Genomic DNA, 21,186 nt, shown 5'->3' on the forward strand with positions numbered 1-21,186 from the left:
GAATCTCCTCTGCACCTGCTGCATGAGGTTCGACCCCAGATATCTGGTATATGTGCTTTTATGTGCTTTCTTGTCGTTGCTGTATTAAATCTTACTCTCTATACATCTTAAGTACCGGTCTCAGTGTCTTCTTGGGTGCGCGGCTGACCCGAGGCTTGAGTAAGTGCCTCCCTTTGGGAGTTTTGGAGTCTTTCAGAGTGAAGACCTGAAGAAAGCATTGGGCCAGCATTAGCTTCCTCTCAAGGAGCCTTAAGATCCAACTACAGGTGGACAGACAAACAACTCCCTCCCCTCCGCTTCAAGATTGTCAAGGGGAGTTTTCCTAATGTTTAATTAAAAACAAAACAAAACAAAAAAGCATGCCAACACATTAAAGGAATTTCGATTGAAAAATACTTTGGGGCCAGGGATGCTGATTTTAGGATCTGATGGCCCAAGACCCAACCTGCCACCAGCAACATTAGCTGCAGGACCTCGGGCAGGCAGTCGTGTTCCTGTTGCAGGCTCCTTCTTTGTGGTGTTTAGAAAGTGCATCATGAAGAGTAGGGAGCTCTCCACAGGAAATGGGCCTGCCTTCCCCCCTTTGGCCTGCCCCAGGTCTTGGCACACACACTCCTGTCCTGTGCCAGACCTGGACAGTGGGGGAGTTGAATGAGACCTCTGGTGGCCTCTCTTACCAGACACTTTGTTTCAGCTCCAGGAAGTCTCCCTCCAATCTTAACAAATATGGCTTCAGCACGACTGCCCCATAATCTTTAGCTTCTCAAATATTTCTGGAATAACTGGCATAGCTGGTTGGCTTTAGGATCCACACTTCACATCCGAGATGGAGTGATCAGAGTGGCCACACCCCCAACTAAGGCTGAACAGACTCAACTGTGTTCTAAGCACCTAGGCTGGAGTTAGTTAGCTGCTGGATTGCTTTGGGGCTCCCATTAGTACGTCTGTGCCTCTTCCGACTTTTCCCTATGGCTTCTGGAGGCAGCAGCAGCCTTGTACATCGATACAGTCAATTTCAAGGCAGGGGAGGGGATGTGAAGAGAAGGCTTTTCCAGAATTCCCAGCCAGCTTCTTCTGTTGTCCCCTTGGCCTCACAGAGCCACTGCCTACAAGAGGGAAAACCCATTTTGTTCATGGATCAAGGGAAACCTGTTAGTATACATGACTGTCAGTCGACAGTGGGATCTGTCTCCTCTATCTCAGCGCTCCGTGTGCAGCTGACCATCCAAAGCAGGGGAGGTATTGCACATGGCGCGGAGTGTGAGCGCCAAGCCACAGTCAAATGCAACAAGATTTGAGGTGATTAGAGAACCCACAAACCAGCCAGCACACAGAATGGCATTTGTAATTAATTCCCTTAACAGTTTCCCTCTGCATCGGAAAAGCTAAGTCACTGATTGTAGCTCCTCCATACAAAAGGCCGGTTCTTCACTCACCTGGGGCCTGTGGTCACTCACCCCTTTCCAAACTTACAGCAAATGTAAAGGTAGGGAGTTTAAGTCATCCTGGGAAACAGACTCGGCAGGATTAAGATATTAAGGCCTCAAGTCACTCCCCAGGATTAAGGTATTAAAGTCTCAGGTTGGATCTGGAAACTTTAAACTCGGACTCTAAATCTGAGATCTGAGTCACAAGGAGCCAATTACCAACCATGCCACACTTTTTCCACACGGCATCATTCCTTGCTATGGAATTCCGCTATGGTTGTAAAGGGCCTGCAGCCTGAGTTTGAATCCTAGGTTGGTGCCCTCTCAGGTCTCAGTTTCCCCACCTATAAAATGGAAATCGCGTACTGCACTACCACACACGTCAAGCATGACTCAGTGTTAGGGGCCACATTCGCAACACTATACCTATAAGCCTATCATCCCCGCTACTTGGTTTAGATTTGAGATTGTAAAATACTTCCTAGGGACCTCAAAACACCCAACTCTTCGATGGTCTGGTAACAGATTCCGCCCTTCCTAACCCTTTGATTTTGTGTATGTTGTACCACTGTGTGGAATGTCCCCTCCATTCCCACCAAGTTACATCTACTTATCAACACCACACTCCAGAGTGGCCTTACCCCCAGCATCCCCCCCCCCACACCCATCCCACCCCTGTCAGGCAGCCAGGCAGCCATAGCCTGTCACAGCTCTTTGTGTCAGAGCCATGAAAATTCACTCGGAGTCACTGATGGGGGTTGGGGGTCAGCGTGAGAGGACTGAGGGTCTCTCACAACCAGGGGCTTCAGAAAATGACTGGAGCTGAGGACAGGGAGTTGTACTGGTGGCGGTGTGGCCTGCTTTTGTCACTTTGCTTGGTACACTGGCTGCCACTTTTTCTGTCCCATCATTAACTGGCTTTCTGTTTCCGGTTCACATAACAGACAACAGCTGTCATCCACGCTCCAGAGCCTCTACCCAGAAGGGCAGCCAGATGGAACGGAGGCTTTTCTTTCCCAAGTCCAAATTCCTCGGGAGAGGGGCTTCTTGACCCAGTATTCAGTAGCAGCCTCTCCTTGGCCCAGTCAACTGTGGTGGGAAGAAAAGAGGAGAGAGGCTGGGGGCTGCCAGGTCATGTGGAGGAGGAGGAAACGTCCCACAGCGGGGAACAGAGCAAGATGATACCTGCTGTTTCCATGGAGCCTGCTTCAGATAAGCAGCAATGTCCCCCATACTGTCTGATCTCAGCAGGGCCATTCACTGTGTTCCCTTCAACATGTATTGGTTAACATCTTAAAGGAGAAAATGATAGAAATTTCTAGAAGCTTCAACTAAGAAAGAGCATTTACAGAAAGGACTGGTGGTGAACTCTGCATGAAAGGATCAGAGAGGCTCGCTTCTCTCCAGAGCCCTTTGGGTGCTCCCACCTTCTGCGTGCTTCCGTTTCAAACTCCTGATTCCTAAGATGCAGATGATGAACAACTTAGCTCCAGGGAGGGCAGACTTGGCCACACAAGTGTGGCTGAGCAGCCTTCTGTGTGCACTGCATGGTTCTCAGAGAAGAAAACCTCTGGGAGCTGGAACGTGACCTCAGGGGCAGTTGTCTGGAAACTCAGGGGTCAGGATGGGGGTGGGGGGAACATGGGTTATGAAGCTTTCTGCCGCCCCCCCCCAACTCCTCTCTAAACCTCTATGTTTAAGAATAACCATTTAAAGCCGGGTGTGGTGGCGCACGCCTTTAATCCCAGCACTCGGGAGGCAGAGGCAGGCGGATTTCTGAGTTCGAGGCCAGCCTGGTCTACAAAGTGAGTTCCAGGACAGCCAGGGCTATACAGAGAAACCCTGTCTCGAAAAACCAAAAAAAAAAAAAAAAAGAATAACCATTTAAAAGCTGAGTAGTGGGGGCACACACCTTTAATCCCAGCACTCAGGAGGCAGAGACCAGTGAATCTCTGAGTTCTAGACCAGCCTAGTCTACAGAGCAAGTTCCAGGATAGCCTGGACCCACACAGAGAAACCATGTCTCAAAACAACAATAACAACAACAACACAGACACATGAAATGCCAAGGCCTGGGTAACTACTGCCTGTTTAGCCTACCATCTTCTGCTGTTACTAAGAAACTTTCTCATTCCCCAGTTGATTGCATATTCTGTTATGCTCTGTGCTTTGGTGTCCTTGGAAACCAATCACATTACAGGTCAGTTAGAACTGCTTTGTATAGTTAGCCACAATAAGCTTGGACCCGAACCAACCGCCCAGCAGCGCTTCCTGCACCTGTGTACAGAATTTATTATTTTTTGCTTTTATAAGCTGCCCCTGGGATGGACCCCAACATAAGAGAGACACCTGAACCCATGTAAGAAGCCATTTGGAACAAGACTTCCATTTTGAGTAGGTGTCAAGTACAGTTTCAAGCTCCCGCGATCTCCCTGGGAACTGATGTCCTACTTGGCAGAAAGAGTCATGAACATGGGTAACTGACATCCTGGGCGGCAAATTAAGACATGAATGTTAGACAAGGCAAGTTCCTGTCACAGTTCAATGCCCCAACAAAGACATATTCCCAAGGAAATGCCCTATTCCTAAATCCTGAGTAACTTAGCACAGATGTTTGTGAATTTCAGGCGATTGTGAATTTCAGGCTTAAAATCTCTATAGGATCCTGGCTCAGAGTTGCAGTCTGCATCCCTGATCGATCACTCCGGGGGGCAAACGCTTGACAGTCTATCCCGGTGAGACTGAGATCCGTGTTCGTGTTCCTGTGGTTTGTGGAGTGACGCCTGGACCCCAACATGAAAAGTGAGTGTTAACTTCGAATAGATCTTTCTGGACAAGATCTGATTGCTACATGTGTCACTCCACTGATTGCCAAGGTTGATTAAGCTGATCTATCTGGCTAGGCAGGTGTCCCCCTCCTCCCTCACAACTCCGTGTTCTTCACAACCTTCCCTGAATGCAGGAGGGTCAGCCTTCAGTCAAGGGTAGCTATGCTCACCTGCTAGAACCTCCAGACACGCTATCAAACAAGTCTTTCGGATGGGAGTCCTCAGCTTGAGGGTCTTCTGTGGATGCTGAAGTGACGGGAGTGAGCCGACACACAGCTCATAAGGCTGCTGCTTTTACACTGTTTTAGTTGGCTTTAAGTTTTATGACCTTGTTTTCAGCGTATTCACCTTCATGGTCGATTCCTACCACACAGACAGATCTAATTGCCCATTTGCAGTAGTAGTGCAAAGTAAATGTGCTGCCTGTAAAATGGACCTGTTTGAAAATGCTTTATGGCTGGGTTAGAAGTCAAGACCTTGGCACCGAGTGGCTGTCGGTCTGAAAGGGTCAGCCATTTTGGTGAGTTCCAGGACATCCAGGGCTACACACTGTCTCCAAAAACAACAACAAACAGAAAAAAATAAGAGTAGACATTTATTTCTCACACTTTGGGAAAATTTGAATGCAAGGTTAAGGAGCTGGTAGAGTGAGGATAACAAAAGCCAGTTTGGGATTCATAGATGATGTCCAAACTGAACACAAGAAGCAGCAAGCTCTCGGGACATTTTTTTTTTTTTAAGATTTATTTATTTATTATATGTAAGTACACTGTAGCTGACTTCAGACGTACCAGAAGAGGGCGTCAGATCTCATTATGAGTGGTTGTGAGCTACCATGTGGTTGCTGGGATTTGAACTCAGGACTTTCCCAAGAGCAGTTAGTGCTCTTACCCACTGAGCCATCTCACCAGCCCCATCAGGACACTTTTAAAGTCACTGATCTCATGCAGGAAATCCCTGGCCCCCACCCCTCTCCCCACCACCCTGTTCAGCTCAACCTGTCACCTCTCATAGTGGAACCCGGTTCCACTCCCTGCTGGGCTAACCGAACTATGAAATGGTGACATTTAATACTCCCTCTCTCTTTCGATCCTCTCATTCTACTGGTGGCCCTAAGAGGGAGAGACACATTCCTGGCAGGGTCAGTTCTAGAATCCAGGTCTCCTGGTTTTCTGGCTGGAGCTGGGTGCTCACCACCTACTGTCCACTAGGTGTCAGGATTCCAAAAGTTAACACAGAGCAGAGGCAGCCGTGGTGACTTAGTCCAAGCAGCTGTCGACAGCCAGAGCTCTCTCCGGGAGAGCAATGGCGACCACGTGGAAAATGGCTTAATCAGACCTTTCAGGAGGTGTGTAATCGTTGTAGCAATGGTGCAGCAATGTGCAGCATGGTTGCAACACACAATCGGGAGGAAAACAATACTGTACAAACTGAGACTATTGCTGTGCAGTTGGAATTGTGGCAACATGGGGGTTGGCTGAGGGCAGGGCTCTAGACACAGGTTATCTCACTCCATCTACAGTAATGCTAGGCTGTGAGGGGGTGGGGGGGAGAGCGAACCCATGCAGGTATATAGAGGTCATAGGTCAACATCAGAGTTCTTCCTCTATTGCTGTTCATCTTGTTTTGGTTTTTTGTTTGTTTGTTTGTTTGTTTTGTTTTTTTTGTTTTTTTTTTTGTTTTTTTGTTTTTGTTTTTTGGGGGAGGGGTTTCGAGACAGGGTATCTCTGTGTAGCCCTGGCTGTCCTGGAACTCACTTTGTAGACCAGGCTGGCCTCGAACTCAGAAATCCACCTGCCTCTGCCTCCCAAGTGCTGGGATTAAAGGCGTGCGCCACCACGCCNGGCCTTTGTTTTGTTTTTAAAGATTTATTTATTTTATGTAAGTACACTGTAGCTGTCTTCAGACACACCAGAAGAGGGCATCAGATCCTGTTACAGATGGTTGTGAGCCACCATGTGGTTGCTGGGAATTGAACTCAGGACCTCTGGAAGAGCAGTCGGTACTCTTAACCACTGAGCCATCGCTCCAGCCCCCACCTTGTTATTTTTCTAAGATGGGGGTCTCTTGCTGAATCTGGAGCTCACTGGTGTGGCTAAACCGGCTATCCAGTGACAGCATCCTCCTGCCTCCGTCTTCCAGCACTGGGACCACACACACGGCCATGGATAGATTTTTTTCATATGGGTATTCAGGATCCAAATTCAGGTTCTTATACCCCACACTTTACCCACTGAGCTGTCTCCCCATCCCCGCCAACACCTAGTCTCTATAAAGAATTGTTTTTTTATTACATGCACATACACAAGTGTAGAAGTTAGAATACCACTAGTGGGAGTCAGTTCTCCCACCATGTGGGTCCCAGGTATCAAACTCAGGTCTTCAATCTTGGCCACAAGTGCCTAAGCCATCTTGCCTATTCCTTGACCCCTTTACTCTTAACCATTGTAAAGAGATTCAAATCCATAGCTTGAATTTGAATCTGCAGCTCAAATTAATTTTTTTCTTTTTTATTACTGCTAATCGTTTTTAGAGTGAAAAATGCAACAAAATAAAAACACGCGGTGATTACTAAATAGTCTAGAATCAAACACGAAACGATGGAGTTTCTCTTCAGGAAGGAAAAATTAAAAGAGTATAAAACTTCCTGCCACCACATGGGGGCGCTGAAAGATGCAGGCTGGGCAGAGACCTGCCTTCCTAGCCCAGGTTGCTGTCTTTTCCAGCTGTCGCTCAGAAACTGCAGCAGCTCTTAGTGTAGAATCCTAGAGCAAGCACACGTGACCGCTGCTTTCAGAAGCCTCTCCTGGTCTTTGAGCCAGGGACATTTCCTTTCTGACTTCACAAACGCAGACACAAGCAATTCTGCTGCTCCTCCCTGCCCGCTAGATTCAGCTTTAAACCTCTAAACAAGCGAGAGTCCCCTTGAGAGTCCTATCTTGTCCTAACAGCCTTCTCTTTCATCTGATCCTGACACTTGCATGGACTTGCGATGAACTGCCAGGAGGTGGGAGGGGGCATCTAAGCTTCCTAGGGCAGATGAATTGCATCCTGTTCCATGAGAAAGGAAGGGATCCCTTGGATAGGAAACCCAGCCCCAGCTTGCCAGTGGAATGACTCTCTAATGGCTCCAAGACCTCTGCGATCCCTATGTCTGGTGCTAACACCTAGCATTGAATTGGGAGGTATCCTCCTCATCAACAACCATAGTAGAACAGAACCTTGTCCCCAAGTCACAGATCCTAGCCAGCCAGAGGTGTCCTGCCAAGAGGCTGAGGCAGGCTGCCCAAAGTTCCGCCCACCTGAAATGAGAGCTCTGTGCTAACTCTTGTCTTCCAATGCAGTTTAATAAGGCTCTGAATGGCTCCTATCAGCAGATGGCCTCTGCGCGGATGCCCCCCTCCCAGGCCCCATGGTCATCGCCGTCTCTCGGTGGGATGGACTTCCTCATCTCCATACACAGCACCTGGTCGATATAGATGGTATTCTCCTTCACCTGGATTTCCTCCTGCAGGGCCAGCTGCCTGCGGGACAGGGCCTTCAGCTGCGTCTGAGCCTGGGCCAGGGCTTCCTTTAACCTGAGAGAAGAATAGTGTGAGGGATAATCACGTGCTCTGAATCCTTTATTGAGGGGGAACGTGCTTGGATACACAGTCACACTGATATTTTCATTTCCCTTGCTTCTCTAGGCAGTGCTTCCTGGCTGCTGTCTACAGCCAGGCTTATGACACATATTGGTAGAAGTAGCAGCATACACCTTTAATACCAGTGCTCAAAGGATGGGTCATGACTGAAGAGCCAGCCTGGGCTACATGGGGGTCACCCTAACCTATTTAGTAAAAACTGGTCTCAGAGCAAGAGTTGGGAGATCTTGCTCAGTGACAGAGTTCTTGCATAGAAAGCCCAAGGCCCTAGGCTTTATTTTCAGCACTGAAAAGGAAAAGCCAACACTTAAAATGGCAGATATTACCTAACATCTGGATTTGGACATGATGACAAAATGTCTTGACATTGAGCGCTGCTTCATGAACGACAGCTGCTTTGGTTGGAGTTAGCAGGCCTGGCAGCTAGGAAGGCATCCTTCCAACGCTACAGAGCCAGCAGCACCCTTTGCTGTGCCCCTACACTGCAATTTACAATGTGGGCTGAAGTCACACCCCAGCACAGGCCGGCCCACCTGGCAACATTGTAGTTGATCTCCCGAATCTCCTTGATCAGCCGATACTGAGCAACATCTCGACACAGCTCCACGTTCGGCCGGTGGGTCCTGGTCTCCAGGCGTGTGTGTGCTACCTTGGCTGGCCCTTCTTGCTGTGTGATGGCATTTTCAAGAGCCATGATGTTTTTTTCCTGGGAAGCAATTTCTTCCATAACCTGATGGAAAGTATTGGAGTAGGTGAGGCTTCACTGCGCTATTCAGAAATCAACCGCACGGACATAGCTATTAAGACCATGAGCGTTAAGGCCTAAATTCACATTCCCACGTAAGCAGAAGCCCAGACAATCTGATCACTTGCCCCCAAAGCAGAGATGCTCAAGCAACTGCGGAACTGCAGACACAGAGCAGATCCAACTGACTGAGAGTTACCTCATCACGCACACAGATGATGTCACTTCCCTGGAGAACAATGTCAGCAAAGGCTCGGCCACTGTAGTGGTTTGAGTGAGAACTATCTCTCATAGACTCATGTATGTGAACATTTGGTCCCAGATGTTGGTAGTGTTTGGATGGTTATGGATCTTTTAGTAGGTAGAGGCTTGCTGGAGGTGGGCTTTGAAGGGTTATGGTCTTATTCCACTTCCTTCTCTCTCTCTTTCTACTTCCTGGGTATGGATGAAAATGTGAACAGCTAGTCTCCTGGCCCTGTCATCAAGCCAAGAATTCCCAGACAAGAGGGGCTCTATCCCTCTAAACTTTTCTTCCCTAAGTTGCTTTTGCTGGGGTGTTTTATCACAGCAACAGTAAAATAGCTAATACAGCCGGCTGTGCCCCACACTATTGCTCAAGGCCTCTTGCCTACCTGGTTAAAAGTACCTTCAAATTGGGAGCAGAAAGATGATATTTCTTTGTGTGTACACACACACACACACACACACCAGCACCAGGTTCTGTCTCCTGGAAATCTGGGGGAAAAAATGACAGTGTCGCCTGAGCTTTGTTGGTAGTGCTTGTGTGCACATTCAGGTGTGTTCAGGTGCACGTTTGTATGTAAACACAGAAGCCAAAGGCCAGTCCTGGGTATTGTTCTTCAGGTGCTAGACATCCTTTGTACTTTTAGCAGAGTCTCTCACTGGAAACTTGTTCCCCAAGAGGCAGGTCCTTCAGAGCTGTTTCTTAGGAACCTCACAGAACGGATGGATGGAAAAAATTTGACCTTTGCCCTCTGCCTTCATCACAGGTGGACACAGCAGCAAAGTGCTGTCTTGAAAGAGAAAGAACTGACTCTGCAGGCATGCTATCTGCCTCTGCTTGACTTTGAACCCTGGAGCTGGAGTCACAGGGTTTTGAGGCATCTGATGTGGGTGCTGGGAACCAATGGCAGTCCTCTGAAGCATCAGTCAGGGCTCTTAACCTCTAAGCCAATTCTCTGGCCATAAATTTAAGGAATGTTAAGAAACAGCTTAAGAAAGTCTAGTGCAGGGCTGGAGAGATGGCTCAGTGGTTGCGGGCACTGGCTGCTCTTCCGGAAGTCCTGAGTTCAGGTCCCAGCGACCACATGGTGGCTCACAACCATTTGTGGTGGGATCTGAAGCCCTCTTCTGGTGTGTCTGGGGATAGCTACAGTGTACTTAGATATAATAAATAAATCTTTAAGAAAAAAAAGTCTAATGCAAGTCTAGTAGAAGTTGTCTAGGTTCTAATCTGAATAGACCAGCTTTAAGAATACAGATGAGTGAAAATCAAAACATTAGGTAGCCATGCTAGGAATGAGCCACACTACAGTGGGAGGGCTAAATGAAAAACAGAATTCTTATGGTTTAGAAACACACTCAAATATTTGACACTGAAATAAAATAATATCTGAGATTTGCTTTAAAATAATTAGGCTGCAGCTGGGTGGTGGTGGTGGCACACACCTTTAATCCCAACACAGGATTTCTCTGTGTAGCTCTGGCTGTCCTAGAACTCACTTTGTAGACCAGGCTAGCCTCAAACTCACAGAGCTCCACCAGCCCTCGCCTCTCAAGTGCTGGGATTAAAGGTGTGGTCCACTACAGCCTCTTGTGATTTTTGGTTTTATTTTTGAGACGTGGTCTCACTGTGCTGAGTTAGACATGGCTACCTCTTAGACACATCAGTGGTTCTCAACCTTCCTACAGCCGCGACCCTTTAATACAGGTCCTGTCATGGTGACCCCCCTCCAACCATAAAATTATATTCATTGCTACTCTATAACTGTAATGTTGCTACTGTTATGGATTGTAATGTAAATATTTTTTGGAGCTAGAGGCTTGCCAAAGGGGTCATGACCCACAGGTTGGGAACCACTGTTCTACATGAAATGACTGTTTTCAAAAAGTTGAGAAATAGGCGGAGGCTCTTTGGCAAAGTGCTTGCTGGCAAGCACGAGGACCTGAAGTCAGACCCAAAGCACCCCCATAAAAGCTGAAAGCAGTGGTGGACTTCTATAACCCCAAGAATGGGGAAAGGTCACACACAGAGCTTGAGGCTTCCCTGGAGCTCACTGGCCGGCCAGCCAGTCTGACCAAATTGGCAAGCTCCAGATTCAGTGAGAGACCCTGCCTCAAAAACAGAAGAAAAAGAGCAATAGAGGAAGGTATCTCTCATTATCTTCTGGATACACGCACACACACTGCTAAGGTGTTGTGGTACAAATATATGTTGAGCAAAAATGGGCCAGGCTGAACAAAGCCTGTGAAAATGCAAATTATTTAAAGCCCATAGTTAGACATTGTACTATTCATTAACAAGTACTTCGTAGAGGGGAGATGCTAGCTCCATTGTAGTGCCTACATACAAGTACAAGGAACTGAGTTCAAATCTCCACCACCCACCTGTGTAAAAGCCAGGTGTGACAGAGCAAGCCCCGGGGTTAGGGGGTCACAGACAAGAGGACCCCTGCCCAGAGCTTGCTACTCACTGGGTTCGGGGAGAGACTTTTGTCTCGGAAAGTAAGGTGGGAAGGAATGAAAGGAGACACTCAAAGTCAACCTCTGGCCTCCACATGTGCACACACACACATGCACATCCACTACACATACGTACATACACAGTAATTTTTAAGTGTACCTTGCGAAAAGTGTTTGGTGTGGGGCTGGACTGACTTCATCCCCCTCACCCACCCCACCCCATGCACTTCATTAGCTCTCAGACCCGGCACCACCCTCTTTCACAGGAACAGCAGCCCAATGGTTCTGGGTGCTCCCCAACTCACTAGCTCTGTGGCTTGGCCATGCCTACATGCTTTCTTATGGTTTGTTTAGCCCAGGGCTAGGACTGGAATTTTTCTGAAAAGCAGCACCCTCAGTTGTTGCCAACAAGTGCTGTATTTCTCTCGGAAATTAGTTTTCGATGCAGACTCAAAAAAATCTTCCTCTTTGAACCTGGCCTAAAATTTTGAGGCAAGACAGCCCGAGGCACACAGCTTAGGACACGGCCACCTGGCTTGGACCTGGTGACAAGCTGCTCCCCACACCTCAGTGCTGTAAAAGTTAGCCAAGAAGGAAGACTTCCTTCCTGCATAGATTTGCAAACATCATTGTCAAGCCCCCAGCAGTGGGTTCTGTCCTCAAAGCAAGCGAAGGGAAATGTCCAGAGGTCAGAGTTCACTTTGCAGTGGTGCAGGAGCATCTCCCTCTGCTGCAGCTCGAAGGGAATTACTTGCTAAGAGGCAAATAGCAGGGGAATCACCTGACAGCCAACCCCCCCCCTAGCCCCCAATGCCTCCCAAGAAACAGCACAGCCAGCCAAAATCATTTGCTCGGACCATTTGGCATCAGCTGGCAGTACGGCTCTGAGGGAAGTTATATTTTTAGATGAGTTATGTAACAGTTCGTTATGAATTGGTGTTGGCAAATGAACGCTTGAGAAGAATTTTATAGGAAACCCGAACTTTGCACCAGAACAAAGCAAGATCCTACCTCCCCGCAACAGTAGACCACTGTTTAAAAACTCTATTGCTGTGATTATTATTATTATCATTATTATTATTGCTAAATTTCTCCAAAAATGAAGACTTTTTGGAAATGTGTCGTCTTCCTTGCTGCAGAAACACCAACAGAACACCACTGCCTGGTGCCACTTGGCCCAGAATGCCTATAATATTCACTATTTGATTCTTTCATAGAAAAATATTTGCCGATCTGTGCATTTGATTATTTTAAACACTGTATCACGTAATGGTAAAGCTTTCAGGGGAAAGCCCACTGAGGAAACAGTTGTCTCATTGTAAACGAACGAGAGCTGGAGGTTGTACCTCCCCCTTGCAAAGTCTCCTTCTGACCCAGGAGCCTGTCAGATGAAAGCCAACTGTGTCCCCTCCTCATGGGGTCTAAGTCCAAGGCTTCCAAGTAGGCTGTGGGTCCCCAGAGTCACTCACAGTCCATGCTCGCTGATCCTTCTGTCCTCAGAACTTTACCCATGCTCACATGGCTGTGGCTGTAATTAGAACTTGAAATTTGAGACTCTAGAAACAGAAACATGGTTTCCCACAAACTCTTAATGCCTTTGAACTTGAACCACTTATTTATAGTATACTAAGAGATTGTATATGTTAAGAGTTTTGTTTTGTAAATCAGGGTCTCACTATGTATCCCTGGCTGGCCAGGATCTTGCTATGTAGACTAGGCTGGCCTCAAACTCACAGATCTCTCGGTCTGTCTCTGCCTCCCAAGTACTAAGACTAATGGCATATGCTACTACACAGGGTCCTGTATGCATTAGACTATTAAAATTTAAAGGTGTGTGGGGTATGGGGGTGGTATCTGTGCATGCATATGTGTGCATGAGTGTGTATGTGTGTGGGGGGGGTATGTGTGTGTTTGTGTGTGCATGAGTGTTTGTGTACCTGTATATGTGTGTTAGGCATGTGTATGCAGGAGCACATACCCATTTGTGCATTTGTGGAGGCCAGAGGTCAATGCTGAGTATCTTCCCTTATTGTACCCCACCTTCTTTTTTGAAGTGGGGTCTCTCGATGAACATGGTACTTACTACCCCAGCTGAACTATCTGGCAGGAAGCCCTCGGGAGCCACTGTCTCCACCCCCACACCCCACCTGCCCCCCCCACCAACATCCATCACAGGGTGTACCTCTACATCACACCTTCAAGCTCAGGATTCCCCTTATGCTTCCACTTCAAGCACTTCATCCACATAGCCACCTCCCCAGCCCAAAAATACAAAATATAACAATATGAAATACATGCTAAAAATATGAATAATGTGCTAAAATAATTTGATATTGAAAGTTAAGTAAAACATTATAAAGTCAGTTTCACATACTTCTTTTAACTGTCTTAGAAGAAGCTACTAGGTGTGGGTGCAGCGGGCAGCGGCAGTGGTGCACTCAATAGACAGGTAGGTGGATCTCTGAGTCTGAGTGAGGCCAGCCTGGTCTACAGACAAGTGCTAGACAAGTTCCATGGCATCATAGAAAAACCCTGTCTTAAAAGGAGGAGGAGACAGAGGGGGGGGGGGCAATGGGGGAAAGGAGGAGGAGGAGGAAGAAGAGGAGGAGGAGGAGGGACAAGGTGACAGACAAGGCTGGCACAGTACTCCCCATACCCACCCCCAGCCATGGCTGCTCTGAAGCCTTAGAGTCTCTCCGCCTCAGAAGGCCTGTCATGGTCCCCATGTCACAGCTGGGGCAAGGGGTGCAGAGAGCTTGAGGGATGCGTTTAAGTCCTTCAGCTCAGTGCCACAAGATTGGAATGTAGGTCTCCATCTTTCAAGTTCAAAATGCGGCCCTCTCCTACCAGACCCTACTTTTCTACATTACTGAGCCCAGGCTATGGACTGGCCACATGTGCTCAGGACCCCAGATCCGGAAGTAAGGAAGGTGTGTGGGAGTCGGCTCCTGTGGGCTCTGATGGTTACATTTTTCAGTGACTCTGCCAGCTCTTTGTTAAACAGGGAGTCTGAAACTGAACTGGCCACAGTAGGAATATTTACACCATGAGAATCTGCAAGTTCTACGTCTCAGAGGTGTTTGTTTGTTTGTTTGTTTGTTTGTTTTACTTCTAGAAGCCGTTTGCCAGTGTCCCACTGGGAAACAATCAGGGACAGTTGACCAGGGAGCCAGAGTTAGATTTGGAGAGACTGAATGCTTCATCATGTATGAGTTCAGGGTCCTTCTCCTCATGTCACATAAAGAAGACCTAAGGCTGTGCCTGGGGCCCAGCCTCCATTCTCCTTCCCACCCCTGGGCTCTGTCTCCTTGCAGATCGGTTTTCTGCAGAGTGTGTGTAAACAGAGGCCCAGCACTCACAGACATTTATGCTTCCATAGTAAGACCTCATGAGTACAGTGTGTCCCCTGGACCTCACCTTGGCCAGATGATCAGCCAGCTTGTTCCTGGCATCCTTGGTCTCCTTCAGCCCATTTATGAATGCCTCGTCTACCACTTCGCACTGTCTGCGCAGGTCATTGGCTGTCTGGGACAGGATTTGGTCCACCAGGGTCTTCAGCGCCGTTGAATTGTTCAGCTGTTTGTCTGCCTTCTCCACATTGGCATTGGAGAAGTCCAGCCAGTCCTCCAGACTCACTGAGCTGAAACACAAGTCTCTCACTCATTCACAGCACATCAGGGCTGGGGTGGCAGAGGAAACTCCTGGGAACTAAGCTACCTCCACCCTACAAGTACCTGGGATGTTTTTTCCACTACTGGCCAGAGCCAACACAAGGGTAATATATTTGGAAACCTCCCATGTCTGTGCTGGACATTGGGCTGTTAAAGACATAACCTCTTTTCATTCCCCCGGGAAGCCTACTAAGCTACTTCTATGGTCCTGACTTCACAGAGAAAACAATCTCATAGAAATAAACAAACTCAGTCAAGATCACACAGCTGGAGACAATGAGCAGCAATACAAAACACAAGCATATACCAATAGATATAACCTAGCTCACTGAGTAAGAGGAAGCCAGAAGTTAAACAGATTGCTGGTTTAAGAGGAAATGCTAACTGTGGTGGTTCACAGGAATAGCCCCTATAGACTCCTGTGTTTGAATGCTTGGCCCATAGGGAGTGGCACAATTAGGAGGTGTGGCTTTATTGGAGTAGGTGTGGCCTTGTTGGAGGAAGTGTGTCACTGTGAAGGAGGGCTTTGAGGAGTTTGTTCTGTTTTGTTTTGTTTAAGATTTATTTATTTATTTATTTATTTATTTATTTATTTATTATATGTGAATATACTGTAGCTGTCTTCAGACACTCCAAAAGAGGGCATCCCATTACAGATGGTTGTGAGCTACCATGTGGTTGGTGGGAATTGAACTCATGACCTCTGGAAGAGCAGCAGTAAGTGCTCTTAACCGATGAGACACCTCTCCAGCCCGGGATTTGAGGTTTTATATATGCTCAAGCCACACCAGTGTTACACACAATCCCCTTCTGCTGCCTGGGAATCAAGATGTAGAGCTCTCAGCTCCTTCTCCAGCACCATGTCTGCCTGGATGCTGCCATGTTTCCCACCATGATGATAAGGGACTGAACCTTAATTAAATAAAGCTTTGTCTCTCCCACCACCCAAAAACAGGAGTGGGAGAAGGAGGGGCCAGAGTGGTTTCTATGGTAGCAGGTGGAGGTGTTCAGACGTTCTTTCTCTCCATGCTTGGGGACTGCCTGAGGACTCTCCACTTTGTGACTAGAGGCAGCCTCTGACTAGTCCCCAGAGATCCCTGTCTCCTTTGCCTACAGGATGAAAACAAATTTGCCAACATGTTTCTCACAAGTCCTGAGATGCCAGTTCTGAGACAGGAATATTAAAAAGCACTGTAGCTTCTCTTAGAGTTCCCTCTCCCTCCACCCTTTTCCCTCTCTTTCTCTTCCATCACTTGCCATGGGGGAAGCCAGCTTCCATGTCATGAAACTGCCCTTGGAGAAGTTCACAGAGCTGGGAACCGAGGCCTGCAACATCACATGGCTTCCTTTGGAAGCCACCCCCTCCCCGCCAAGCCTTCAGACAACTGTAGTCCCGGCCTCAGTTTGTCTTCCACCCAAGGACACCTTGAACCAGGTCACCAGCGAAACACTGTCTGGCCTCTCAACACACCCGAGATCATGAGATATTCTTGATCATTATTATTCTGAGAGGCTAAGTTTGGGGGTACGTTATCTTTCTACTTTTTAAATATACTTTAAAAAGATACTAATATGAGAGATGGCTCAGTGGTTAAGAGCATGGGCTGTTCCTCCAAAGGACCAGGGTTCAATTCTAGCACCCACATGGCTGCTCACCACTGTCTATAACTCCAGTTCCAGGGATTCCAACACCCTCCCACAGATATACATGTAAGCAAAACACCAACACACACAAAGCAAAAATTTAAAAATTATAAAAAGTGATACTAATTCAATGGTGATCATTGAAGTGTGTATTTAGTATTTGCTGTATGCATTTTATATATGCTTAATATTTTAAAAAATCAAATATGAATAAATTAGCTCTATGATATAAAAACTAGCTGGAAATGCAAGTTAAGGGTCCAGTGGGACAACTCGGCAGGTAACCCTGCCTGCCACCAGCCTGCCCCCCTGAGTGTCCCCAGGACCTACGTGGAAGAAGGAAAGAGCCAACTCCCACCAGGTGTCCTCTGACTGCCACATGTGCACAAGTGTACCCACCCATCCACACACAAACATAAATAAATGTTTTTTAATTAAAAAAAAAATCCAAATTGCTCAGCAGTGAAGAACACTGCTCTCCCAGAGGTCCTGAGTTCAAATCCCAGCACCCACATGGCGGCTCACAACCATCTGTAATTGATGCTCTCTTCTGACATGCAGGTGTGCATGCAGACAGAGAGCACTCATACATAGAAATAAAATAAAATGAGAATAAATAATTAATTTTTTTAAACTGCAAACTAGATGTTACACAAAAGGTACATATTTCTGCAAACTAAACAAAATAGACCTGAATGTTGGATGGGCATTTGTTTGCCTGGGCCATCAGTTAACTAATTATCTTGGAAAAGACAGATATGGGCCGTTAGTACCTCACCCACCACTATAGTTCGTATAATCTCCCACTTGTTAAACTATAAATAGATGAAGGAGTACACTGTAAGTCTTTTGACATAACGGGCCAGTCCTCCTGGCTCAGAGGGGCTCTAGGATGCTTCCCCTGGCCCTGTCAGACTGTTAGAACCGGGGTTTTCCCAGCGGCAGGACCCCACTCACTTGGGCTCGATTCTCACAACATTCTCAGAATAATTGATATTTGGTGAGTTATTGTTGAGTGAGAAGCAGATGTCGTCGATAGTTATGGCCGTGAACTTATCTTTCAAATCCTTTTCCAGATTGTACTTGGCAGAGCGGTTCAGCCTGAAGGAAGAAGGGAAAGCGGGTTTCTCCCTCGGGAAAGGCCTGGTGACACCTACAGGATCATGGGAGACCCTGGAAAACGAAGCTGAAACTTTCAGCATGCGCCTCACTCCCATGTCACCAGTGCACACACGTGCCAGATGATGCTTGGAGCCCAAGCCTCGACTGAAATCCTCTGCCAAACTGGACTGAGGGATCAGAGTGGCCGCAAAGGGCCCCGGTGAGTCACCTTGGTGAGATGCTCCCCTATCCTCTCCACCAGTGGGCACCCGTGGAGGAGGCAGGAATTCGGCCTCCACACACCAGTGCTCCACCAGGGGGCGCAGACCTACCGGTTTGCCCTTACTTGGGTGGGCTCTGCCGGTACCTGATCTGTTCTGTTGACTCCTCCAGCGTGCGGATAAGCAGGTTCATGACTCCGTGAATGATATCAGCCTCCTTCTGCAGCTCCTGCTCCACCACATCATGTACCAAATCGATGCCCACACGCTTCTCCCTAGCAGGGAGGAAGAGGGGCGGGGGCCACTACTTGGTGCCTGTGCCTCTTCAAAATATCCCAAAGGCATGCAGAAACCTGGCCTGAAAACCCCACATGAACATCCCCGCCCTTTAATTTGTTTGTATCCCAGGCTGATCTCCTGCCTCAGCCTCCGCCTCAGCCCCTGAGCACCAGGACTTCAAGGCATGTTCCACTTGCTGCCTCCCGCTCAGTTTGTCCATCTGCTCTGGAACCTTCCCCGTCATTCTTACTCATTACAAACAGCTGTCTTGACCTAGAACTTCTGGTATTTCTTTCCTTAGTCTTAGTCATGTTTTTAGACAAGAAATTAAATCCAGGGGGGGAAAGTTCTAATAATACTGATATTGATATTACTGCACTACTGAGCCCCGCCCCCCCCCCCCCCCCCCCCCCCCCCCCCCCCCCGTGTGTGACAGGCACTGTGCTATTTTGATTTGGTTTGTTTTTTTGTTTGTTTGGGTTTTTTTTGTTTTGTTTTTGTTTTGTTTTTCGAGACAGGGTTTCTCTGTGTAGCTCTGGCTGTCCTGGAACTCACTTTGTAGACCAGGCTGGCCTCAAACTCAGAAATCTGCCTGCCTCTGCCTCCCAAGTGTTGGGATCAAAGGCGTGCACCACCGCCGGCTTTGTTTTGTTTTTATGTAAATATTCCCTTGGGAGTGGATCCTAAGCTGTGAACCATACTAGCCAGCTGCTCCACCACTGAACCCCAGCCCCTCCAACGCAACTTTTAAAATGCATATGAGAGAACTAAGTCTCAAAGAAGTGAAGTAACTTACTCCGTGCTGACTGTAACACATGCTTCTCACCAGCACACTACACTACTCCCCCAAAACCACCTCAGTGCCAGATACTTTGTTATTTCTACTCTGCTTGGTAGCACTAGGGTTGGGGGTCCCCTAGCCACTTGCCGTGGGGCCTGAGATGTATTATGTAACATCTGTATCTTGATATCCCCTTCTGTAAATGGAGATAGCTATTAGTACTAGCTATAGTGTACCAAGGGATGGGCATGGTAGGGAGCAGTACACACACACACACACACACACACAAGCCTTCTGCATTATGGTTAGCCTCGGGCTTAGGAGCACCCTGAGGAGTTGGAGAGGAAGGCAGTCACTGCCCTCACCTTCAAGTGCTTTCCAAATCTCTCTGGGGACCACTACCTGCTGCACTGGGTGGAAAGGAGAGGAGAGGAGAAGAGAGGGAGGGGGAGGGGGAGGGGGAGGAAAGAGCCCTGGCCCTAGGTTTACAGAAGAGTGTCCATCCATCCCCTCTCTAGACAGCAGGGTGCTCTGTGCGTCTCAGCAGACTTGTGCTGCCCAGCAGCTATCCTGGTATCTTTCTCACCATCTTCCCTGGAAGTGGAACCCCCGGTACTTTAGTTGTCACCTGGATGCCACCAACTAAAGACAACCATTTCCTAGCTCCCACTGGTGTAGTCATGTGATGGTGTTCTGGCCAACCGGATGCAAGTACAAAGAAATGGTGAATGCCGAACCCTACTAACAATTACTTGCTGGGGACAGAGACTGTCTGGAGCTTAGGCCACCATCTCAAATCATGAGGTAGCCTAGAGATCAAAACCTGTGTTCTGTGAGGCGGCAAAACACAAAAAACCTGGACCCCTAATATGTCCATTTCTAGACTACTTAAAAGTGATGGGAAAGGGGGCTGGAGAGATGGCTCAGCAGCTAAAGCACCAGCTGCTTTTCCAGAGACCCTGGGTTCAATTCCCAGCAGCCACATGATGGTTAAAAACATCTGCCACTCCAGTTCTAAGGGGATCCAGTACCCTCTTCTGGGCTCCTCTGGCACTCCACACACCTGATACATAAACGTGCAAGCAAAAACGCACACTCATACAATAAAAATAAATCTCTAAACAACAAGTGACCAGAAAAGAAACTATTTTAAGATGAATGTAATTCTGTAATTCTTTGACACAGAAAACTGAACCCTAACATATTTTCATTCAGAGGACAGCAGAATTTAGGCAGGAGCCAAAAGTGGTGTTCCTTCCCCAGACACCACAGACAAGGCAGGCCTCACTCAGCTCAGCTCAAACATGCCATCGAGCACAGGCACAAGTCTCCTGCAGCAGGTGCATTACCTGTATTCCAGGCACTTCTCCGTGATGTGCAGGGGCTCCTTGTAGCTCTCCAAGGATCTCTCCAGGCGGATCTTGTACGTGAGCAGGTCATCCGTCTGGTTCACGAGCTGTTCAAGTTTGTCATCTAACTCCTTCTTCCAGAACCTGACCTCCTCAAGTCTCTGCTCTGAGGCACACAGACAAGTCACAGCAGGGTGTGTCTGCTCCTAGAGGAGGTGACTGTGTGTGTGTGTGTGTGTGTGTGTGTGTGTGTGTGTGTGTGTTTACTGTGGTGCCAGGGATTGAACTGAGGCCCCTAGCTCTTCACAGCTAAAACCCCACTCAAAGCCTAAATGGCTTTTCAAGACCTTTGTGACACTACACTACCTGAGATTTTCTCTTTTCTTGGAGCTGTGCACCACCACCACCATCTTTTTTGATACAGGATCTCACTGTGTAGCCCTGGAACTTGCTATGTAGACCAGTGTGGCCTAGAATTCAGAGATATCCACCTGCCTCTGCCTCCTCCTGTGCGTTGGGATTAAAGATGTACTTCACCACAACCAGTCTTTGTGACATTTTTATACATGCTGACCGGGAAGGGTGAGCAATGTAACTCAGTTGGTAAAGAACTTGCCTAATATGCAGGCAGCATCCCCAGTTCAGTTTCCAGCACCCAGCAAACTGAGCATGTTGGTACAAGGCTGTGATTCCAGCACTTGGGAGGTAGAGACAGAAGAATCAGAAACTCAATGCTCTCTCTCTCTCTCTCTCTCTCTCTCTCTCTCTCTCTCTCTCTCTCTCTCTCTCTCTC

At 47.8% G+C, this 21,186-nt stretch overlaps 1 protein-coding gene and 1 pseudogene across 1 annotated transcript in view; both read right to left on the reverse strand.

Annotated features, from left to right (window-relative positions):
* The window catches only part of LOC110304517, a 4,315-nt pseudogene extending 1,655 nt beyond the window's left edge, over positions 1-2,660 (reverse strand).
* Positions 2,661-7,581: 4,921 nt separating this feature from the next.
* Positions 7,582-21,186, reverse strand: part of Tekt1 (tektin 1) — a 17,265-nt gene continuing 3,660 nt past the window's right edge. Inside the window, exons 3-8 of the mRNA XM_021177327.1 lie at positions 20,394-20,559; positions 18,131-18,259; positions 17,620-17,763; positions 14,765-14,987; positions 8,433-8,629; positions 7,582-7,833 (exon numbers count right to left, since the gene is read on the reverse strand). Of these exons, the coding sequence (XP_021032986.1) occupies positions 7,626-7,833; positions 8,433-8,629; positions 14,765-14,987; positions 17,620-17,763; positions 18,131-18,259; positions 20,394-20,559 (1,067 nt within the window). The 3' untranslated portion in view covers positions 7,582-7,625. The remainder of the gene's footprint in view (positions 7,834-8,432; positions 8,630-14,764; positions 14,988-17,619; positions 17,764-18,130; positions 18,260-20,393; positions 20,560-21,186) is intronic.

The sequence above is a fragment of the Mus caroli genome, chromosome 11, assembly GCF_900094665.2.
Source record: "Mus caroli chromosome 11, CAROLI_EIJ_v1.1, whole genome shotgun sequence".
Lineage (NCBI taxonomy): Eukaryota > Metazoa > Chordata > Mammalia > Rodentia > Muridae > Mus > Mus caroli.